The sequence below is a fragment of the Lagopus leucura genome, unplaced genomic scaffold, assembly GCF_019238085.1.
Source record: "Lagopus leucura isolate 7727_CA_CO unplaced genomic scaffold, USGS_WTPT01 Super-Scaffold_1, whole genome shotgun sequence".
In the NCBI taxonomy this organism is placed as follows: Eukaryota; Metazoa; Chordata; class Aves; order Galliformes; family Phasianidae; genus Lagopus; species Lagopus leucura.
This window is the reverse complement of record NW_024962250.1, coordinates 27488291-27508859: the sequence shown is the minus strand read 5'-3', so window position 1 is coordinate 27508859 and position 20569 is coordinate 27488291. Positions and strand designations below refer to the sequence as shown.

Genomic DNA, 20569 nt, shown 5'->3' with positions numbered 1-20569 from the left:
GTTTAATTACAAGGAAGGGCTGTGACACGGTATTAGAAGTTTAGATACAAGTGTTTGGCTGTCCAGGAAAAACTTCTGTACTGTTCATAGGTATATGTATCTTGTATATAATGCATGCTGTTTACAGTAAAGTAGATGATTGTGTTTAGCTATGGAAACCTATTCAGAAAACTCATACACTCAAATGTATACATCTCTTCATCAAGATGGATGCTGGCAGCAGCATGCATTTTTTGAAGATGTGTTTGTCAGAAAGGTATTGCATGTTTCTTTTACAGCTGGGGAAAATCTTTCAATCAGTGCTCTGTTTAAAAATAATTTTGAATCACCATAGTGTATAACCAAGATGTTATAATCACAATATAATCAAGAGAGTAAGGCAAAGCAGACAATGATCACAAAAAGAGAATAAGTGGAAGAGCTTACCCTTGGGTTGAGCTCACCAGAAGATACCAAAAGAGGTATCTCTCTCCAGAAGAGATCCTTCCCCTCTGGTAGCCAGCTCTTAAATAGGTCCAGGAGGGGTGCAGCCTGGCTCCACCCCTTCCGGCAGCACAGGTGAATTGCCTTCAGCTGTGCTCCTCTGGCTGACTCAAGGCTCACCTCAGGTGATTAATCAGAGGTTCAGGCTGTGACTCAGCAGTTCCCATACACCATAGAAACTAAATTGAAAGACCACGTATTTTTTTAAGAGAACAAAACGCATATAATTTAAGTAGCTTTTAATACATAGAGTTTTGCTGGACTTTTGCAAGCAACTGTGGTGGGAGCCCAACGGTTTTCATAAAATTGTCTTAAACATCTTCCCTTCAGTTCATCATCTGTTTCTTTGTTTGTTTAAGCTAAGTAAATACTTCATTAGTTTGTTTAGTAAGCTCAAAAAAGGAGAAAGGTCACTCAAGTGCATCTGGAGTAAAGACTTGCATAAAGGCAAGGGCTCAAGCATCTCCTGAAAACACCATTTCTGTTGTGGAAGTAATTTTGAGGCAGACTGTCCATTCTGCCAGTGCTGCCAATGTGAACATGTTTGTCTGTTTCAGAAATGGAATGCTCACCTGGCTTATTCTCGCTGTTTTGTCATTTCAGGAGAGTATTTTGAGAATGGGAAGTGAGGAAAGGAGGAGAAACCCTTAGTTATCATCTAGTTAGGTTTTATTTCTGCTATGATTCTACTTAAATTTTAAAAAGTCGTCTTAGTATATTTTTTCTAGCAATGACACAGTTTGTACTGTTCTTTTTGTCTTTTTAGTTAGTGATTTAAGAACTAGTGCTTTGCCTGGATCACTTGATTTAAGTCATTCAATGTTTGATCTCAGAAGCCCACCTCATCGATTCATGAAGGTGAGTATTTCTCATGCTTTAGCTGTCACTTAGGTTGTACTGAAAACTCAGTACATTTGCTGTATGTTTCAGTCACACTGTTTCAGAGGAATCACTGAAGGGCATTGTCCTGTGCACTGGAGGGGTAAAAGGGAAAAGTTCAATGTCTTCACTAACCTCAAGTGTTTATTTTGCTGATGTCTCCTCTGGTTACTGCTATTCAGGTCCAACAAAGCTGCTGAGAAACTTGAGTAGGCTTTTAGTTAGGATAGGACAAGAGTCTGTGGTTTCTCATCTTGTGATTTTTTTATTTTTCCTTCACTTGAAAAGACGAACATTAGAAGTTTACATTTATGCAAAAAATGATGCTGCATTTTGTATGTTTATTTATTCATTCCTAAATAAATTTGTTCCTATGAACTTGTGTACATACCAGTGAGTGAAAAAATCCATTGGTCCAATATGTCCTGTATTTATTCTTTGCATCAAGATAGTAACTCCATGCTGGACCATCAGATTGGTAGGGAACGGGTTAAAGATTTGAAATGTCTTGTTTTGTTTCTGTCATGTCTTGTCTGATGATAGAATTTCTATGACTTTCTGCATCTGTTGCTCTGATAGAAGGGGCATGTTTTGCTGTTTTTCCCTCTGCAGAGATACGATTCAGTCTCCAGTGTACCTAGCAGCACCTCCTCCAGAAAGGATTCACATGGCAGTAACAGGAGTCTGGGTGATGTCTTGTTTGTTTAACTTGTAATGCAGTATCTCCTTTGTACTTGCAATACTGAGCTGTCTCTAACGTTGATTTTTATTTTGTGTATCTATTTATTTTTGAGATGAATATGATTAGCAAGTCAATGGGGATTACTTTGCAGTTTGAAATTAAGAGTTTTGGCCTTGTGCCTTCCTGTTGTCAGGAGATTGAGCCAAACGGGCCTTTCAGGAATGCAAGTTTTCATGCTTTTGAAAAATTAACCCCTGGATTACCGTTCCAATGAAAGAAGAAATGATAGATTTTCTGTTAGAATAGAAAGTGGCACCTTGGTCACAAGCCTTGTCTTTTTTTCATTTATCAGTATTTTTCTGTGGGAGGTGTTTGGTTTCCAATACCTCTATTACATGAAGGATTATGCAAGAAAGTTGTATACAAACCTGCTATATTTGAGAGAAATGCTGAAGAAGTCGAGGTGATGCAAAATAAACCTTAAAAATCAAGTCCCCATTGAAGTCTTCCTAGCAAAAGTCAGAATTTCATCCAGTCTCCTCAACACAACAAAGAAACTCTGGATATTAAGTGATTCTCAGAGAAAAGGCAGTGAAATGTTTCTTAGGCTGGTTGAGAAAGACAAATAGCAGACCAGCTTATTAACTTAACACTGGAAGTGATTAATCTAAGGGAAGTTGTTTTTATTAGAATGTGTTTTGGGTGTCTCAGGAAAGTGCTCTTTTTGTTTCTGAAAGGTATTTGAGTGCAACACAAGTTACTGACTTCAGTAGAGATACCTGCGGTAAGCTGCAGAGTTAAAATGCAGGTCAGGCAACAAGATTTCATGGATATTTTATCCTAAAAGTTTTGCGTTAGGATATTTCAAATGTATGTTCAGAGAAATTTTCAAAGGTAAGCAGTCCACCTGCTAATGAGTTCCTTTATTCTTGGAATGAATTTTTATCATAGTGCATTGCTTCTGGAAACACCAATTGGCCTTTTTTTTCCCCACAGATACCATTACGTTATCAGGTGATGAACGAGACTTTGGAAGACTGAATGTAAAGCTGTGCTACGTTCCTTCTGTGGAGCAGATCTGGATCACAGTTTTGCATGTCAGTAAATGTAAATAAGCGAATATTAATAACCAGATTATAATTTATTCAAATGGCTATTTTACTATGCTTTTTGTTCAAATACCAGATAATCAGATTTAACAAGAATAATGAGGATTAAGGAATACTTTGAGGAGAAAAACAATTAATAATAATACCTTCAAGTATTAATATAAGCACAGTTCAGTCAAATGTTCCTGTCTGGGGGTAAGAAACTGTTGGATGTGGATAAAGAAGCTGAGCAGGTCATAGAGTCGGTCCTGCTGTAGAAATTTTCCTGTGGAAATTTGGAGACAGTAATTTGAAGCAAATTTTAGAGGCACCATTTAACTGACCAAATCTAGTAGTTCTCTCAGGGCAGAACTTTGAGGCTGTATTCTTGTGTTCTTGTGGGTTTTTTGTTAACTGGTGTGACGCTGGCTGCTTCATACATTTCCAGGAATTGTGAATAGTTTTTAGGCAGTGGAATTTCTATTACTCAGAAACCTTGTAACTATACCAAATGATAAATTTGCAAGATTACGTAAGGAATTTCATGATTTATCTGCTGTTGAACTTCCACATAGTGAAATCATTAAAATCTGCTGAAGAACTTTTACTCTCCACTGTAGAAGCAAATTATTAAATGTTCTGAACTGACATAGTTCTTACCCTGGCTCTGATTTGCATTCAGTATTACAGGAATTATGTATAATTTTGGGGCAGTGTAGACCTTAGGTTTCTAACTTGTCTGAAAGCTGGTGGCGTGCATTATCTCAGCTGACTCTGTTTTCAATGTTGTAGTGCAAAGGGCTGAGCTGGCCTTCCGGTTGTGGGGAAAATCCTCAAATCTATGTCAAGGGAATTCTCATGCTGCCCAAGCCTGTGCAGTTCAAATCCTCTGCAAAGGAAGGCTGCAATGTAAGTAGAAGAAAAAAAAAAATAAAACCACACCAAGAAACCTTCCACCCAAAAGTAATGGGCCAACACCCAGTTCTGTATTATATTTGCCGTGGTAACTGTCTAGGTTCCAGTTACTATTTTCCTTTTCCTTTCTTTTTTTCTTTTTTTTTTTCCTTTCCATTTCCAACTTCTCAAAATCCTTTGACAAGGCTTGTTCCAATTTCTTCCCTCTTTGCCCTCCACTGTATTCCTCCTTTTCTCCCAGATCTGCTGGACAGTTATGGGATGCACTTACAGAGTATCGTGAACCATTCTGGTCTTGGCAATTGAATGGAGGGGGAGTGGAGGAAATCTGAACATAATTGTAGATGCAAACTCACCTGGGGAAGGTAGAGGATGAAGTACTACTTCCAGCCCTTCGCTAAGGCAGTAGGCAAAAATAAGCCGTGCTTTGTCCATGCAAAAAGTAGTAAGAATTGGTCATGAGGCACAGGATTCCTGATAGGAAGATAAAGGGGTTGGGGCCAGGAGGAGGGAAGGGAAGCAACATAAACAACCCATAATATAAGTCAAAGGTGAAAGAATGTAAAATGAGCAGAGAGACTGAAACAAAAGGCCTCAGGATGACTTTCTATGACAATGTGTGCATGCTGTTGTAAAGCCACAGAAGAGGTGTCAGCTTGTTCTGGTAGTGAACAAGATTCCAGAACCTTGTCCCTGCCTGGGGTGTGACAGCAAGATAAAAAGTCCACATGAGTTTACCACTGTAAAAACACATCTCTTTATGACAGCTTGAAATGGTATCCACCAGCAGTGGCCAAAGGACCCTGAAAACTTTGTTTCTAGGTTTGGAATCTAACAGGACTCTCTTACTGAGATCATGTTACCTGTGTCTTTCTTTTTAGGACATTGAATTTATGGAAACTTTTGTATTTGCTATTAAGTTGCAAAGTGTTCAAACTGTCAGACTGGTATTCAAAATCCAGACGCAGGCTCCTAGGAAAAGAACGATTGGAGAGTGCTCTTTGTCACTGCGGGAGCTCAGCGCAGAGGAGTCAAATCATTGGCTGGATATATCTCCTCCTTCCAAAGCACCTGTAAGTGCCGATTCCATAAATGCATGTTGTTGCATGACCAGACAATGCTGTTGAAAATGGAAGTAAAATCATTTGGTAATAATTCAGTGTTAACAACAAAGTGGTTGTTTCTTTTTCCTTTCTTGGATGAGGAACATTAGATGAAGAAAAAAAAAACAAAGGCACTTCTGAACTGTGCACATCCCTGCTATGATCATAAACCACAGCTGCTTCTAGGAAAAAAAGCTAGAACTAGCTTTTCAACAACACGGCCTATGGCTGGAGGGAGGGACATTCTGGGAAGACTTTTCAGGACACCGAGTAATTGCCTTTTCGTACCACAAAAGCATCAGAAAATTTTTAGGACTCACAGCAAGAGCTCACAGCAAATGGGATTTGTTTTTATTATGGAAGAAAATACTAAGATCTTCAGTGGCTTAAAACTGCACATAACACATACATATTATTATTATTAATGTTCAGATTACATGCTGTGAAGTAATAATTCAGACAGTTCATTTCCATTAGAGTAATAAAAAACAGGTGGTTGTCAAATGCCATTTTCACAGTGGGATTCCTTTCCCCCTACTCCCACTTTGTTTGTTTCTTCTACAGATTGTCTAGACATTTGTATTTTTAACAGATTAAATTTGAATTGGCAATTCAAAAGCAAATTTTATCTAAATATGTCTGAGTAATATGAGTGACACTCTTGATTTCTAACAGAAGTTAAACTTTATATCTGTACTTCTAACAAGTATTTCTTCAAAAGCAGTAACTTTCTACAAAGAAAGCAGAAGATAAAGCTGTTTTAGATGCCACTTCATTCTAGCGTAAATTCCTGAATCTATCCATGTTGGCTTTCCTCACTATAGTATCTGAGAGCTCTTCAGATGCTGCAGGCCCACGAACTATCCTGTCAGACAGCAGTTTTCTCTTACTTTCCAACAGAGCTGAGTCAGTGGCTCCCTCTCAGGTTTGCACAGAATGCGTGTGGCTGAGGTGTGAAGAGAATTTGGGTCTCTTAACCGAACAGAAGTGAAATGAATCTTTGTCTTTTTATAGTTGTTTATATTTTCAGATTGCAAAATATAAAAGAGGGGAAGGAGAATTCCAAAGTTTTTTTCTGTTAGTAAAGCATGCCCGTTCTCTCACATCAATTCAGTAGTGCACTACTGCATGTCTGGTTTTCCCTGTATGTGTCCACTTTTAAAGCTGAGGAATCCTTCCCAGGTGAAACTTGAGGACTCAATTATTTTTCCAGTATCTTTGGCTGCTGCCCAGTAGGGCCATACGTGCACTGCACACAAGCAGTGCGTCAGTGGAGCACATGTACAGCAGCTGTGACAAGTGCAAGATGCATTTACTTACCGTGCATCTGCAGGATGTATATACAACACATACTTATATTTCTGTCCAGGAAATCCCAGATAGGAACAAGTGAGCCCAACATATAACAGAATTCCTGCATTTCCTGAGTTTATAAGCAACTTAATCCAGATGTTATGGCAACATTCTTCTGCTTGTAGGTGTGCCGCACAGAACTTCAAATAGGAAGTTGTTTTCAAGCAATAAACAGGAGGATTCAGTTACAAATTCTTGAAGCACAAAATCTTCCAATTTCATCTACGCCGCTGTCTTTAAGTAAGTTACATCAGCTGTCTGAAGGCATTCGTAGCAGGTAAATTGCTGATCAAATGGGTTGGCAATTCATAGCATTCCTTACAAACCTCAAACTAGCATGTTGTGCAGTAGGTTTCCGTTGCCAAGGCTTGTTTCCATAGATGTCTGATTTGATTACATTTTGTTTGGTTTGAAGCTACACATTACGTATTCTGGGAGATTTTATCCCAAAATTAATCCTGACATAGAATAGCATTAGCTTGCACTTGTTTGGATGTGTGTTAATCAGTTCGACATTAGTGAACATACTCAGTTTGTGTGACTGCTCAGGAAAGCTATTGTACAGTTCTTTTGGCCAGGCTTTTGAGAAATTATTGTTGAACCATACATGTCAGTTCCTCTTTGGATGTGTTTGTGAGTAATCCTTTATGTGTTGTGCCTTTTTTCTTCCCTTTTTTTTTTTTTTTTTTTTTTTTTTTTTTCTTTCTGTAAGGTTTCTTTGTGAAAGTTGGAATGTTTAGTACAGAAGGGCTGATCTATAAGAAGAAGACTCGTCTTGTCAAGTCCACTAATGGCCAAGTGAAGTGGAGAGAAATGATGATTTTTCCAGTTAGCCAAGCTGAACAAGGAATCAGTTTTCTTATCAAACTCTACAGCAGAAGCTCAGTGAGAAGAAAGCACTTTCTAGGACAGGTTGGTTTCTGCTAACTAACATGATAGTCTTGATATTCTTAAATCCAGTTGCAGGGATGGTTTTTTTGGTTTTTGTTTTTTTTAAAACTCATATTAAAAAATACTTTAAGGTGCTGTATAGGGAAATAGTGAATTTGAATAAACTTCTTGATATAACTCAAGAAAAAATGGTAGTGGGCTCTTGAACATCACAAGCATCAGAATGGAAGTTGACATTTGATTTTCCTTCAGAAAGGAAGTCCTTAAGTCTTTTTTGTGTGGAAAGTTATTACATGAAAGATTCCTCCTTATGAACAGATGAATGATGTTGTCCTTGCCTCTAGGCTTTCTAAAGAAAACAAACACAGCATTCACAGCAGCTCCGTGACCTACAGTGTCCTCCACAGAAAGAGGATGTGTGTAGGAAAAAATACAACAGCAACAACAGCAGATTTCTCTTCTGAGCAAGACAGACACGTAGTCAGCACAGTATTCTGAAAGTGTACGATCAAGTTATAATGTGAACAGACAGAAAACGATTTTTTAGCTGAATGGGGTTTTTTTGCTTTATTTTAACAGCTGGAACCTCTGTAGTATGTATTCAAAAGCATTTCTGTGATCATACTTATTTAATCACTGTACTTCATAAAACTTGGTATTCTGGTCTCTTTTTATTCTCCCTGTCCTCATATTCTCTCTCTTACCATCAGCCTGCCTGTTCTTTCTCTACTTTTATTTCTTAGCTGTTCCAACTGCTCAGTGCATTCTCTGATCAGATAGATGTACTAAGAGAATTTTAATATATACATAAATTAATAATGTGGAGTGATTTTTGAAGTTCCAACTGTAAAGTCATTTGCTAACTGAAGGATGGGTTACTCTGTCCTTGGGTACAGAAAATGGTAGTTTCCTGTTCTGGCAATGTATTTTGTGCATGCTGGGCACATGTACTTTAGGAGATGCTGATCTGCTACAGAAATGAGTTATGTGATCTTCCTCCATTTTATTGAGGATAATGTCCCATGTATTCCATCTTTCTGTGTTTCCTATTAGTAGAATTAGATTTGGAATGGGAAAAGAAACTGTTTTTTTTTAGTTGTAATACCTTGGGGCAAAACTAATTGAGTATGATTTTGCAGTCAGTTAACAGTATGTGAGGTCATCTCAATCTGATGAGTTGCATTTAATCATGGATCTTATTTTTACAGGGAGCAAATGATCTACTTCTGCTTTTCAGTTATTTGGAAAAGGTTGTTTCAGCTCATGCAGGCAGACATTGCCACATACACATGAAGACATAAAATATGGCTCAGGGAAAAGCGTACATTGAGCAATTGGCTGGGTGGCTGGAAAAAGATGAATATGGCTAGATCTATTAACTGCTTTCTTCAGAGAATGGTGATTAATTGGATGCTGTTCTAAAGCAGACAACACTTTGATTAGGTTGCATTTATGAGCATGTCTTTAATCATGACCAAGATGTATATTGATTCTCTGTGGATGAAATATCGGCTGCCTGTGGTATTCTGGAAGACATTATTCTCACTTAAGGAATCATGTCTCAACAGTGTGGGCTAAATGTACTTCATGGTGAAGGTTTCTGAGAAGTATTAAAAGGGCTCATTCTTGGAAGAGTGCAGGAAATGGAGTCCCATAAATGATGATACCTACTTACATAATCAGAATTCTTTTTGGCAGTCGAAGCTGGTGATAATTTTTAGGGGGAAACTTCCTTCTTGTACCTTATTTCCTTCTTTAATGGCTTCTATCCATTAGTTTAATATTGTGAAGAGATGGACTCTTACTGCGTGACTATGTGTGCTACAGGCACGTTAGTAACCTCTGTGGAATGCAGGTTTGGCCCTGTCTGTTGGAGTGTGTGATTTTAAATGCTCATGAAAAGGCTGGACAGCTAAATCTGGGTGCCAGATGGCTTGCAGCCAGCTGGAGTTTGACTGCATGGTCCAGAGAGTCATCGCTGCCCTCATGGGCCCTTGACCCCAGCACATGAATTTGAATGAAGCAAGGAATGCTTGACCTAAAACATTTTGTTAACTAGCAAAACATTAGAGTGTAGTGAGCTTTCTAAACTCCTATTTGTTTAGAGACTAAATATAAACCCAGACTCCCTGTGTTCCCAGTTGGAAGCCAAGTTATGTTAGTCCTGACAGAACTGTATTTGTTGTTAATGCTTTGGTCACAGTCTACGTGTCGCATCTCATTCTACACTTCCATGGAATTTATTTGGAACTAACATAGGCTGCACTTCTGTGTTACATCAGGTAAACTTCGTTTTGTTTCTTTTTTCTCCTTGCAGGTCTGGATAAGTTCTGACAGCAATAACAGTGAAGCAGTAGAGCAGTGGGAAGATACTATTGCAAATCCTGAAAAAGTTGTTATTAAGTGGTACAGCCTTGGTCCGTCTTGAAGACTGGAGATGAAACTGAGGACTTCTTTTCCACAAAGATATTCTTATGCCTTTCAAAATAATATAAATAAAAAGAAAAAAACATTGTTCAATGCACAAACTGTTCAAAAGGATTCCATTCTATCACGCCTCCATGTGAACTGGAAAAACTCAATTTCCTGAAGAGAAATACTGCCTAAATACTATTGAGAGGAAGACTTAGGAAATGGGAAGAGAACTCATTCGGTTTTAGAAAGTCCACTTCTTTTTCCCTTTTTAGGCTTTGTAAGAGTATAGAAATCCAGTACTGGAGAGAAAGAGTGTGAATCAACGTCATTTGCACTATTTACAGACTTCATCTTCACATCTGCAGTCATGTCTTTGGCAGACTTCACAGCCCATGTGGAATCAGCTCGGTCAGCAGCTTGAACCTAGGCACTTTTGAGCCTCAGGCCATACCTGTATTGACAGCATTTGGCCAGAGTAACGTGCCTCAGCAGGTGGGAAAGCTGTGGCTGTAGCAGGAGGCCTGAAGGGAACTGTAAAATAAGGCAGCACCCAAAGGCTTTCCTAATCTCTGCTTCCAGTGAAGAGTTGTGCAGCACACCGACATGCCAGTATCTTGGGTTTTCATCCATTCTTCTCTCCATTCTAAACAGAGGAACTGAAATACAAAAGTTTATCTGGCTATTTGTAATCTTCTTAAGTGGGGCCCTCTAGCCTCACTGTTTTGTGAGCGCTGGAAGGATTAAGGGGAATACTGTTAGAGAATACTGCTTAAGATCAGTCAGGTTTGTTTGTTTGTTTCATATATTAGTTTATTATGCATAATTCTTACATGTAAATAAGCTCCTATCTAATCAACATTGTTCTACCATTTGCTTACTTTACTAAAAGCCAGACTAATGTTCTTAAGGAGTAAGCAAATATTTACTGATGAAGTATATATTTCTTACTTGTTTCAAGCAAGAAGAGATTACCATATTTTTACTGCAAATGGTGTTTTTCCTACAAAGTCCTAAGATTATTTTTCTACTAGTCCCCATATTTTCTGGAGTCTATTCATAGTTATTTTTAAGAAGGGAGAAATGCTGATTATGTAATAGATGAAATGTGCATCTAAAAGCAAAGACGCCTTTGCATTACGTTAACTACTGGATTGAACAAAAATATATTCCATTAAATCCATCACACATCTAGCGCTGGCCGTGTGAGCTGCTCAAATACGTGTTTGTGTAGACAGTGAATAACAGTATCTTTTTTTATAACTTGGAACACATTCAAACATCTGACACAAGAACTGGAGTGGTGGTGAGAGCGCTCACTGCTTGAAGGCAAAGGAACAGTGGGGGGCAGAGAAAGCACTGAAACAGGAAGGCATGTTGTTTTTAAGCAAAGAGCTCAAAGCTTCTTTATTTCGGCCTTTCTGACTTCAAATAAAGGCCAAGAAAAGAAATGGAATCTCTTCAATTTTTTTTTTAAGTTGTTAATTCAAGCTTTTAAAATTTCAGCCATCTCGTTTTTTTGTTTTTTGTTTTTTTTTTTAATGATTTTTAAAATGGGCAAACAAAAGGGTTTTCCCTGGGTTGTACATAATCTTCTTTTGGACACATTCTCATATATGAAGTGAAATGGTTTTTGCATGTTATTTGGAGAACAGACGTTGGTTTTTGCTTTGATGGATGCCCCTTGCAACACTCCCAGTTGGCTCAGTGGATCTGGACATGAGATCGTAGAATCATAGAATGGCCTGGATTGAAAAGGACCACAATGATCATCTAGTTTCAACCCCCCTGCTGTGTACAGGGAGATGTCAGCATCCACACAGTTACAGTACTTGAGATGAGCCTGTCCTGCTGTGTAAAATGAAAGAAGGAATTGGACTAAGCTGATGTTCTTGGAGTTCTCTACTTGAATACAGGATCTTTCTGTTCATTGTGGCTGTATTGCAGTAAACAAAAGTGCAAACTAACTGTTTCCTTATGCAAAATGCTGTTCTGTTTGGAAGGGAGGACAGGAAATATTCCAGTGTTTTGGAGGCTTCAATTACCACAAAAGTGGCTCTGCAATGATTGCCAACTCAGTGGATATTGTGTAAAATGGACTTCATTGGCTGTTTTAGGGTGCTGAGCCTTTAGGAGGCCTAACTAGTAATGTCTCATTTTTCCTATGTTAATATTTAATCAGTGTGTTTACAATAAAAGTTATAAACACAAAATGATCCTTTTTTTTTTTTTAATTGTGTATACCAGTGTTTACCAGCATAACAAATTGAAATTCAAGTCCTACTTTTTTTTTCTCTGAGAAAATGCTGAGAATGAAACAATTTTTGATGTGGTGTTGTGTGTGTGGGTGTTGATAGCTAACACCTCATGGATACCTATGGCTTCTTCTGTAAGGTGTATACAGCTCCTATAGTACTGTGAACAACGTAATCTAAGGCCTTCTTCATCTGTGTTGGGAATTGCTGTATATATTGCTGTATATTCATGTCATAATTTCATGAATTCTTAATAGTTGGGAAAAGAAAAGAGTTTGTTCCATTGCTCATCAGATCTGAAATTACTCAACTAGTGTGAAATTCCATCTTCTTCAGGAACAAGTTCTTTCTTCTTCTCTTATCTCTCTACAGATATGTTTCCAACACTGTTGCTGAGGATTTAGGAGAAAGTAAAGATATAGGAAAGTCTTCCTGAAGAGAAAAATGATGCATCACTTGAAAACATAAATTAGCAAAGATGCTTATTTAATCAAGGATGCATGCAGAAGTAGGAAAAAAGATGTCTCAGAGCACTCTTCTAAGAATGACAGCTCTATGTTGCCCCTTGAATGCTTGCATTTTCAGCTACTCTTTTCGTTGCAGGTTATATCCAGGTTTACTGATGTTTCAAAAAATACTATTGTGAAAGCTGTCACATAGTTTGTAGATACAAAGTACTCATGGTTCATAGTTAGATTTCCGGTTGCTTCTAGTTAGGGACTCACTCTACTTCTAGAAAATAATAGAGGTTCAGAAGCTGTATGGGTTTTATTTAAATCTGCACAATATGTGTGCAGGTTAATTGGAACAACAGTTATGGCCTTGCATTATATGTTATTCCTAGAGAGATCTGTGCCTACTTAGAACCATCCCTAGACTAAACTTATTCAGATTTTTTAGAATGTTTGCATATAATTGCACTACTAAATTAAACAATTCTGTTTTATTTGTTTATGATTAAGAGCATTCTGTACGCAAACAAGACCAACAAATTTATTTTTCAAGTCTTTATATCTCAGTGGCATGACATGGCATTCCTTTTAAGGAAAAAAAATGCAAGATTCTACCTCAAAAGATGAGTGGGTGTAGCAGTTTGTAAACCACAATGCCATTAAACGTTAGTTGGAAATTAACTGTATTTGATTGCCTTTTGTGATCACCATGCAGATAGTGCCATCCTGCTAAATCAATTAGACAGCCCTGGATTGTCCTTTTGCTGGGAAGACATTTGTATAAAACAAAAGGTAATTTTGTCGTTCAGTTAAACACATGTGCTGTTTGACTTAAAGACTGTCTGCCCAATGGAGATTGCTTTTGAGTTATGAGTTACTTTTGCAGCCAAAGCATAAGGTTGTCTAGAAACTGGGGGCAGGGCTGTTCCATTTCTTAATTACATCCTGCCAAAATATGTATGACATGGGAGGGAGGCTGCATAGTTGTGGAAAGTTTGGCATAAATCATGCTGGACATGATATACCCTCCTTGTTTTTCCAGCTTCTGCTGTAAAATTACATCACCATGTAAACAGAGCCCTGTACATGATCTCATGCTTGGTGTATGGAAAAAGCCATCACTAAAATCAGCACCATGTTCCACAAACATTGCTCCAGCTGATTTATATTCTTCTCTCCAGCTTATGCCGAGAGAGAGTCTGTGGGCTCTCACAGTCTAAGGCAGAACTCCCATTGTATTCAGCAGAAGCAACCGGTCTTCAAGGCTGATTTGGTTATTTCAGCATTGTGATGGTATGATTTATCTTCCAAAAGGTCACAGACAGCTTAATTTTTTTAACATTTTAAAAATAGCTAAAAATCTGTCCACGTTTTTCTAGAAATTTAGCATCATTGAAAATGGATTTGTGTCTCTTACATGTAATGCCATTCTTTCCATAGATTTCACTGGCTTTCAAAGAAATCCTCTGTACTGATTATTCTGCTATTGGTCTAACTGTGCCATTTCTTTCACTTCTTTTATTTGCCTGTGGAATGCTCTTCTTGCTCTCTATGCGTACATAGTCCTTCAAGTTATGTCTGCTTCTGCAACTAACATTCTGTTTATCCAGTAATATTTCCCTTCTCTAGCTAGTACTGGGACCAACAGCACTTCTTCCCTTCCTTTGAAGTTTAAAGAACTTGCTAAAGTCATAAGGCTTTCAATCCTAGGACTTGGATCATGTCTGATGCTCAGCATTCCTGAGCTACATTTGGCTGCAACTTGGATGGTATGGTTCTCTTGAAGCTCCCTGAGTTCTGTGCTGTCTACTGCCACTGAATACAGCAATGGGTTAAATCAGCTGCAACCTCTTGTGTCTGTGCTAGAATTTTTCTTCCTCAAAAATTTACCTTAGGAAATCATTTTGAATGGCAAGAAGAGGAGGAGCAAGCTGACCTTAGATGACAATCAGGTTGGTCGACTGCCTTTATCTGTGATGTTACACAGGGAGGAAGTGTGATGAGATCTGCAGCTCCAGCAGGAGAGAGGCCTGTGCTTCCTCCTGTGTGTATGACCTGGGAAACACCTGTTAGCCTGGCGACTGAAATGCCAAATGCCAATGGGAGGTGCAGTCATATTGTACTTTCTAACTTTCCCTTGAGAAACTCTCTAGAGCTCTGGAGCAGCTAACTAGGGAAATTTTCCATAGCAGGAATTTCTATTGTTGACACGTTTCTATGAAGCAGAACATTAAGATAGCTTAGGAGCCATTGAAAAATAAGAGTTACAGGAATATGAGTTCTAAATCTAGCCAACCTTTGTCTCTTGTCATAGAAAAGAAAGTATTCTTTGTTTGTGATAGAGAGCAAAAGAAGAAAATGGCACGTTACACCCAAAACAGGGCTGGGTCTCCCCTGCATTAGCACCTATTAGTCCTTCAAATATTTTTTGTGCTTATCTTTAGTGAAGTAAGGACAGATTGGCTAAGTGATTGTTAAAGGGAGGTAGTGAAGGAGGTGGAATAAAAGCAGTTTTGTTTTGAAAAACAATGTAATGTGCCCGTAACTATTGACAAAGCTTTAATTTGACGTGACTTACATAGCTGATTACGCATGTGGATATTTGCTTATGTTCTGTCAGAACTTCCCTGGTATGAGACTGAATTCATCTTTTATGTAATTAAATAATGCTTCATTCTGATGAGCCCATTGACCTTTGAGCTCTCAACTTAGTTAAGCCTGATTGCCTATGGATAATTTCTCATGGCTGACTGACTCCTGCATCAAATAGGAGTAGAACATACTGAATCTTTTTCCTGCACTTCAGGAACTAACAGTGTCTCTCTTCCAGACAGATTCTCTGATTTCTAATGAAAAATGAGCTGGGAAACTGAGAAGTGACACTCCCTTCTCTACCTGACTGTTGGGTGGTTGTTTTTGTTTGTTTTATTTGCTTGAAACCTTTGGAAAAAGAGGTGACATCTCTACTATCAGTCAAATTTGATTGAGATGATAAATGTGCTGAAAAATTATTGTAAGCCTTGGACAGAATGAGCAAAAACAAGCTGTGGTGCTTCAGGATCCTTGGGCTCAGCTATCTCAGATCAGGAAGTTTTTCGCACCATTATCATTGCTGATCACAATTTCACCAGCACTGGTTCTCAGGGCAGCTTAAGCAGTTTCTCTGAAGATGCTTCTTTTCCTTTGAAGTATTTTGGAGCAGTATGCTCTCAAGCTGGTCACTTGCTCTGTTCTCACAGCAGTGCTGTTTTAATGATCTCTTGGCTGTAGAGAATTTTGATTTACCTTGAAATCACCATTTAATAAAAGCAGAAGCAGAAATTAAGTTAAGTTTAGTATGAAGAAATGCTCTTAAAGCTTCATTTTAGGTAATAAAACAAGCAGTAGCAGCAGACATCAGATTCTCCTCTGTTTGTCAGCATGTGAATATAATTAGGAATCCATTACAGTTCTTAGGCCTTGATAATGCCTTTTTTTAACACCCTAGCCTTTCCATGTTTATCATAGTGCTAAGGCTGGAAACCAATATGTTCCACCAGGAGAGCTCTGACTCCCATGTTGATGAGCCCTGGAAGGAGGGGCTGGGATTTTCAACCAGGTACTTTGACATGCTTTTGGAGCACGTGCCATATAGAGAATTTAAGCTTGTGGATCTAGATTTACTGCACACAGTGGGTGATTAGATGGTGTCAGTTCTTCCTGAAAATTAAATTACTTGAATATCAAAAGTTTAGGGTTTTTTGGTTTAGAATTGTTGTTTTGTTTTAAGAGCAGCACAAGCCCTGGAATTCTGGATGAAGCTGATGATCAAATCTGAGTTTGTCTCTAACACAAGTAGCTTTCAAGACCAAGCTGGTATATCGGTGTGGAAAGGAGTGCCCATGAAATCAGAATGCCCATGAAACAGAAGTGAGGAATTTCAAAAGCCAGGAAGTAGAGCATTGGTGGTACTAGGGCACTTCACTGAAGCTCCTGTGCTAAGGTGAAGCAGATCTGGGAACAGAAGAGGTTCTCTGAGGCTCTAGTTCTTTGCTATAACTTGTGAGACTTGGCTGTCTCTCCATGCTAAGTGTTTTGTAGACCAAATGCAACCCTGCTGACTACCATTCTTTATTGTGGACAAATTGTACTGTGTGTGTAAATTACAGCTTTAAGTGTGTTATATATCAATATCACTATCAATATCAATATCACAATTTCTGGTATTAAGTCTGCATGTAACGCCAAAATTCACAGAGGACCAAATGTGACATCAGTGTGGATTCGATATTCTCTATTGAGCAGTATTGTTTCTTGTCTTGAGAATGAAAAAAAAAAATACATATGTAAATACTCTTTTTCCAAAAGACAGCAGGTACTGCTATTCTTGTCCAGCTGAGGGGTATTTATGGCATTCACTTGTTCTCAGCTACTTTATTTCATCAGCACTTCATTCCCTTTCCCTGCCTGCACCTCTTTTAGTTGCCTAAGAGACAAAGCGTAGTCAAACACATCCAGCTGTTTTACTTCCCTTCATCAGCCACTGGAAGATCATCAGAATGACAACTTTCTCCTGTGTTTCAGAAACGTTTGTCAAATCCGTTTGCAAAAGTCCATCCATATAAAGAGATCAAAGCATTAGCTTGGTCCCTGAAAGCAATGAGAGTAACAGCCATGGCAACTGCAGCTGGAATTTTTGGCAGAGCAAGCTATGAGTCTAAGGTCCTGGCGCAGGTCCTAAGCTGCCGCGATACAAACTGGGCTGTGTGTTGGTAGAACTGTGCCAGCTCACCTCTGTCTGAACACACAAGCCTCAGAAACTACAGTCTTCCACTCCTAAGTAAGAAGATTGTGACTGTTGCTGTTCATCCCTTGGAAAACTTCAGTAGGCTGCACCAGGGTCTCAGAAACAAGTGTTTATGGCTGGAAATACACTTTTAGCAGCTCATATGGAAATGGGAAAACGTGAAATGGACTTCTGCATAGTCTTTCACACTCCTGCGGATCCATGAGGGGCTTTCTGCATTTTAATTCCTCCTCATGCCTCCAGACATATAAAATGGCAATGATTTTTTCAGATATTTGTTTTTTCTTCATTTGAGCTCCTGCATTTCTGACTTATTTCTGACTTTGAGCAATGCCTATATTTACTAGATAAGGGCAAATAGGTTGCCCATATTTACTTTGAGATTGAATTTCTTCATGCAATATTTGTTCAATAACTATTTAACTGTAGAGGATGTTTAATAACATTTTTGTTAACCAAATTTGATCTAAAATCTAAATTTTTGATTCAATTCCATATTTCAGTGCCTGTTTATCTATCGTATGGCAAATGAAAATTATATGGGTTATCAGAATCAAAGGTGAAAAACATTTATAGGAAGGGTAGGGCCTAAAGCATGCAGAACTGATTACCAAGTTGAAGGTTCTAACAAGTTCAAATATAACCCCTGTATATCCCTGAAAGTACTGCTTGAAGTTTTTCAACAATCTTTGCAAAAGAATGCAATGCTTTATATCCAAGGCTGTCTTCCCTCACCTGTTAAATTAAACAGTGGGAAAAACAAGAATGAAACTAGCCATACAAGTGGGATAGCTCCTCAACTGTGGGCTCTTTGGGACAGGCTTGAGACAAAGCAGTGAAGCATCAGGTGGTGAATAGCTGCTACGCATCTTGCATGAATTTTGTGCCAAATCACAGGACTTTGCTTGCTAGGTCCTGCATGTTGCAGGACATGGGACTTGATCACAATATGTAATATTTAATGGTATGCTTGCAGATAATCTCATAAACTGCTTTTGTATTGCAGATCTCAAGTTCCTACAATCCTCAGTATTTTACAGGGGCGCCAACAATGCATGCTTGGAAAATCATCTGTCAAACTCTCAATCCGGTAACCTGCTGGGATGTAAGAAGTTCTCAACTCCTGGCCTTGCAGGTACCACAAGTACACAACCAAGTACAGCTGTGCAGCACATGTTATTTCCAAGACTGGAATTCTGAAAATGTGAAACATTAAAAAATATTTATCTACCCACACTCTGAAAGGCTCTGAATCTGCAACATATACAGTTTGCAGTCATTTCACATCATTCCCAGGGAAGCAGGAGTCTGGAAATCCTGGAAGCCCACAGACTCCTGAGGGCTCTCCTGGCAGTGTGGAGCTTCAGGCTTTTATTGCCTCTTAATGGGCATATACCTTCTATTTAGTGGAGATTAATTTAGGCTGGCTATATAACAGAAATGCACTATATGTCAAAGTGAAAATTACTGAATTCACAATTCTAGAAAGAGAATGAACAGTATATTAAAATATTTTAATTTAGAGGAGCTCACTGAGACCAACCAAAAAAGAAGCTGAAACTTTCTTCAAATCCCAGGCAGCTAAATAGCACACATTGCTCAGAGAACCAGAATTCTTATCGTCTACTTCTGTTAATCAGGCATTTTGATAGGTACCAAGCTGTCATTCATTTCCAGGTACATAGTCTCTACAAGCACATACTGACTACTTTCACAGAAACATTCTTCAGCAGCAAATCTTTTCCTAATATTGGCTGTATACAAAGAAATAAGGTGCAAAATAACATGAACTGCAAAGAGAACATAGTTTAGTATGGCGTTTGTAATGTCAGCTACTGCTCCACTACAGAGCATTCCAATTACCAGACAGAAACAAAGCAGGTCTTGGTACCACTATCCCGGTCACAAGGGAATGATAAAATTGATGTCTTTGTTTTTTTTTATTCTTCTGATTTTTGAGTGCATAGTTGTCAGTTGTGTCAGAAACAATATTCTAGGGTGCTGAAGTAAACTGCTTAATTGCTGTGTTTATCCAAACTGATTGCAGGCCTCTCAAATTATATTTACTTTGAAAGTAATAACGCGTATCCCCATGTCCGTGATAAATTAGTATGCTGCTCAAATGTACGGGAAGGAGGTAATAAAGGCAAAAATATAGTACAACAGTCTCAAATGTTCATACTGAAGGCAGAAATTGACACACTGCAGGTATTCAATGCAAAACTAATATTTTGTGCTTGGGAACAAAGATATTTAACAGGCACTGCAATACAATACCATTACAGAGAAAGGAAATGCCATGCTGAGACCATAGTTAAGAGTTTTGTGCAGAAGACACACGTACAAATCGCTGCAGAGAAATCGGTGCTGAGAAAGCCTCGGTTGGAGGACGGTGTCCAGCTGTGGTCATCATCTTTCAAGACAAAGCACAGAGGAAGAAACAAGGTTATGGACAACAAAACCTGACCTGTAAGAACCGAAAGTCCTGAGTTGTTTAATCTGGCAAAGAGAAGGCACAGAGACAAAATTCTAATATGTGAAAGTCTGCTGAAAAAAGACACAGAAGGATTGTTCTCCGTGTCTACTAGGGATGAGCTGACAAAGAAGCTTCACCTGGGAAATACTGCTTCTGTTACTTCAACTGCTAAGTGACACACCAACATCTCTATAACATACCAAAGCAAGAATGTGTTCGGATGTAACCTTAAGTGCCTTGAAGCCTGACTGTTGTTGAAGATGAGTGAAAAAGTGTTTTTCTTAACATACTTAGTTTGCTGGGCTAAAGAAAAAAGAATTAAAAGCAGTCAGAAAATGGCATGTGAAAAGTTTTTAGTGAAATAAAGCCCTTTTGTCATTTGGCTTTTAAATTGTTTTAAGAAAGTTTAGCTTTTCTCAGAATCAAACCTGACAAGAACTTCACATTGCAAAATATAAGGTTAGTACTACCATAGCTTTCAGCAGTCACAGCATCTCTATTCTGTATTCAGTGCATTAACTCCTCACTGTTCGTTCTACTCCATAGGCATTGCTTTTTAAAAGCTTTCTACTACCTAAGGCATGAAAAAGAAGCTGAAACAAAGGCTCACTGAATTCCTCAGTCATGGGCCTCAGCCATGGAACATGTCAGGTCACCATCTGCCCTTGGGCACCCTTTATTTCAAGGAGTGTGTGCTAGGTCTGCACAGGCTTCCTGTTCAGGTTACCAGCCAGAAATACATGCTTACAAAGTACCATTAGATTAGTAAGTGAAAAGGTTTATTAAGTGCTGTT

The 20569-nt window shown here is 38.5% G+C and overlaps 1 protein-coding gene and 1 long non-coding RNA gene across 5 annotated transcripts in view; both read left to right on the top strand.

The window, feature by feature from the left end:
- TC2N (tandem C2 domains, nuclear) overlaps positions 1 to 9922 on the top strand; it is a 28548-nt gene extending 18626 nt beyond the window's left edge. For all 4 annotated transcript variants that reach the window (XM_042868984.1, XM_042868994.1, XM_042869003.1 and 1 more), the window contains 8 exons: positions 1250 to 1341; positions 1975 to 2050; positions 3041 to 3141; positions 3925 to 4041; positions 4929 to 5120; positions 6629 to 6743; positions 7216 to 7415; positions 9712 to 9922. In XM_042868984.1, the coding sequence (XP_042724918.1) occupies positions 1250 to 1341; positions 1975 to 2050; positions 3041 to 3141; positions 3925 to 4041; positions 4929 to 5120; positions 6629 to 6743; positions 7216 to 7415; positions 9712 to 9822 (1004 nt within the window). In that variant the 3' untranslated portion in view covers positions 9823 to 9922. The remainder of the gene's footprint in view (positions 1 to 1249; positions 1342 to 1974; positions 2051 to 3040; positions 3142 to 3924; positions 4042 to 4928; positions 5121 to 6628; positions 6744 to 7215; positions 7416 to 9711) is intronic.
- A 3799-nt stretch (positions 9923 to 13721) lies between these two features.
- Positions 13722 to 20107, top strand: LOC122178384. Its single transcript, XR_006178304.1, has 3 exons — positions 13722 to 13806; positions 18306 to 18434; positions 19585 to 20107. It is a non-coding gene; the product is annotated as an uncharacterized LOC122178384 (long non-coding RNA).
- Positions 20108 to 20569: the final 462 nt, after the last annotated feature.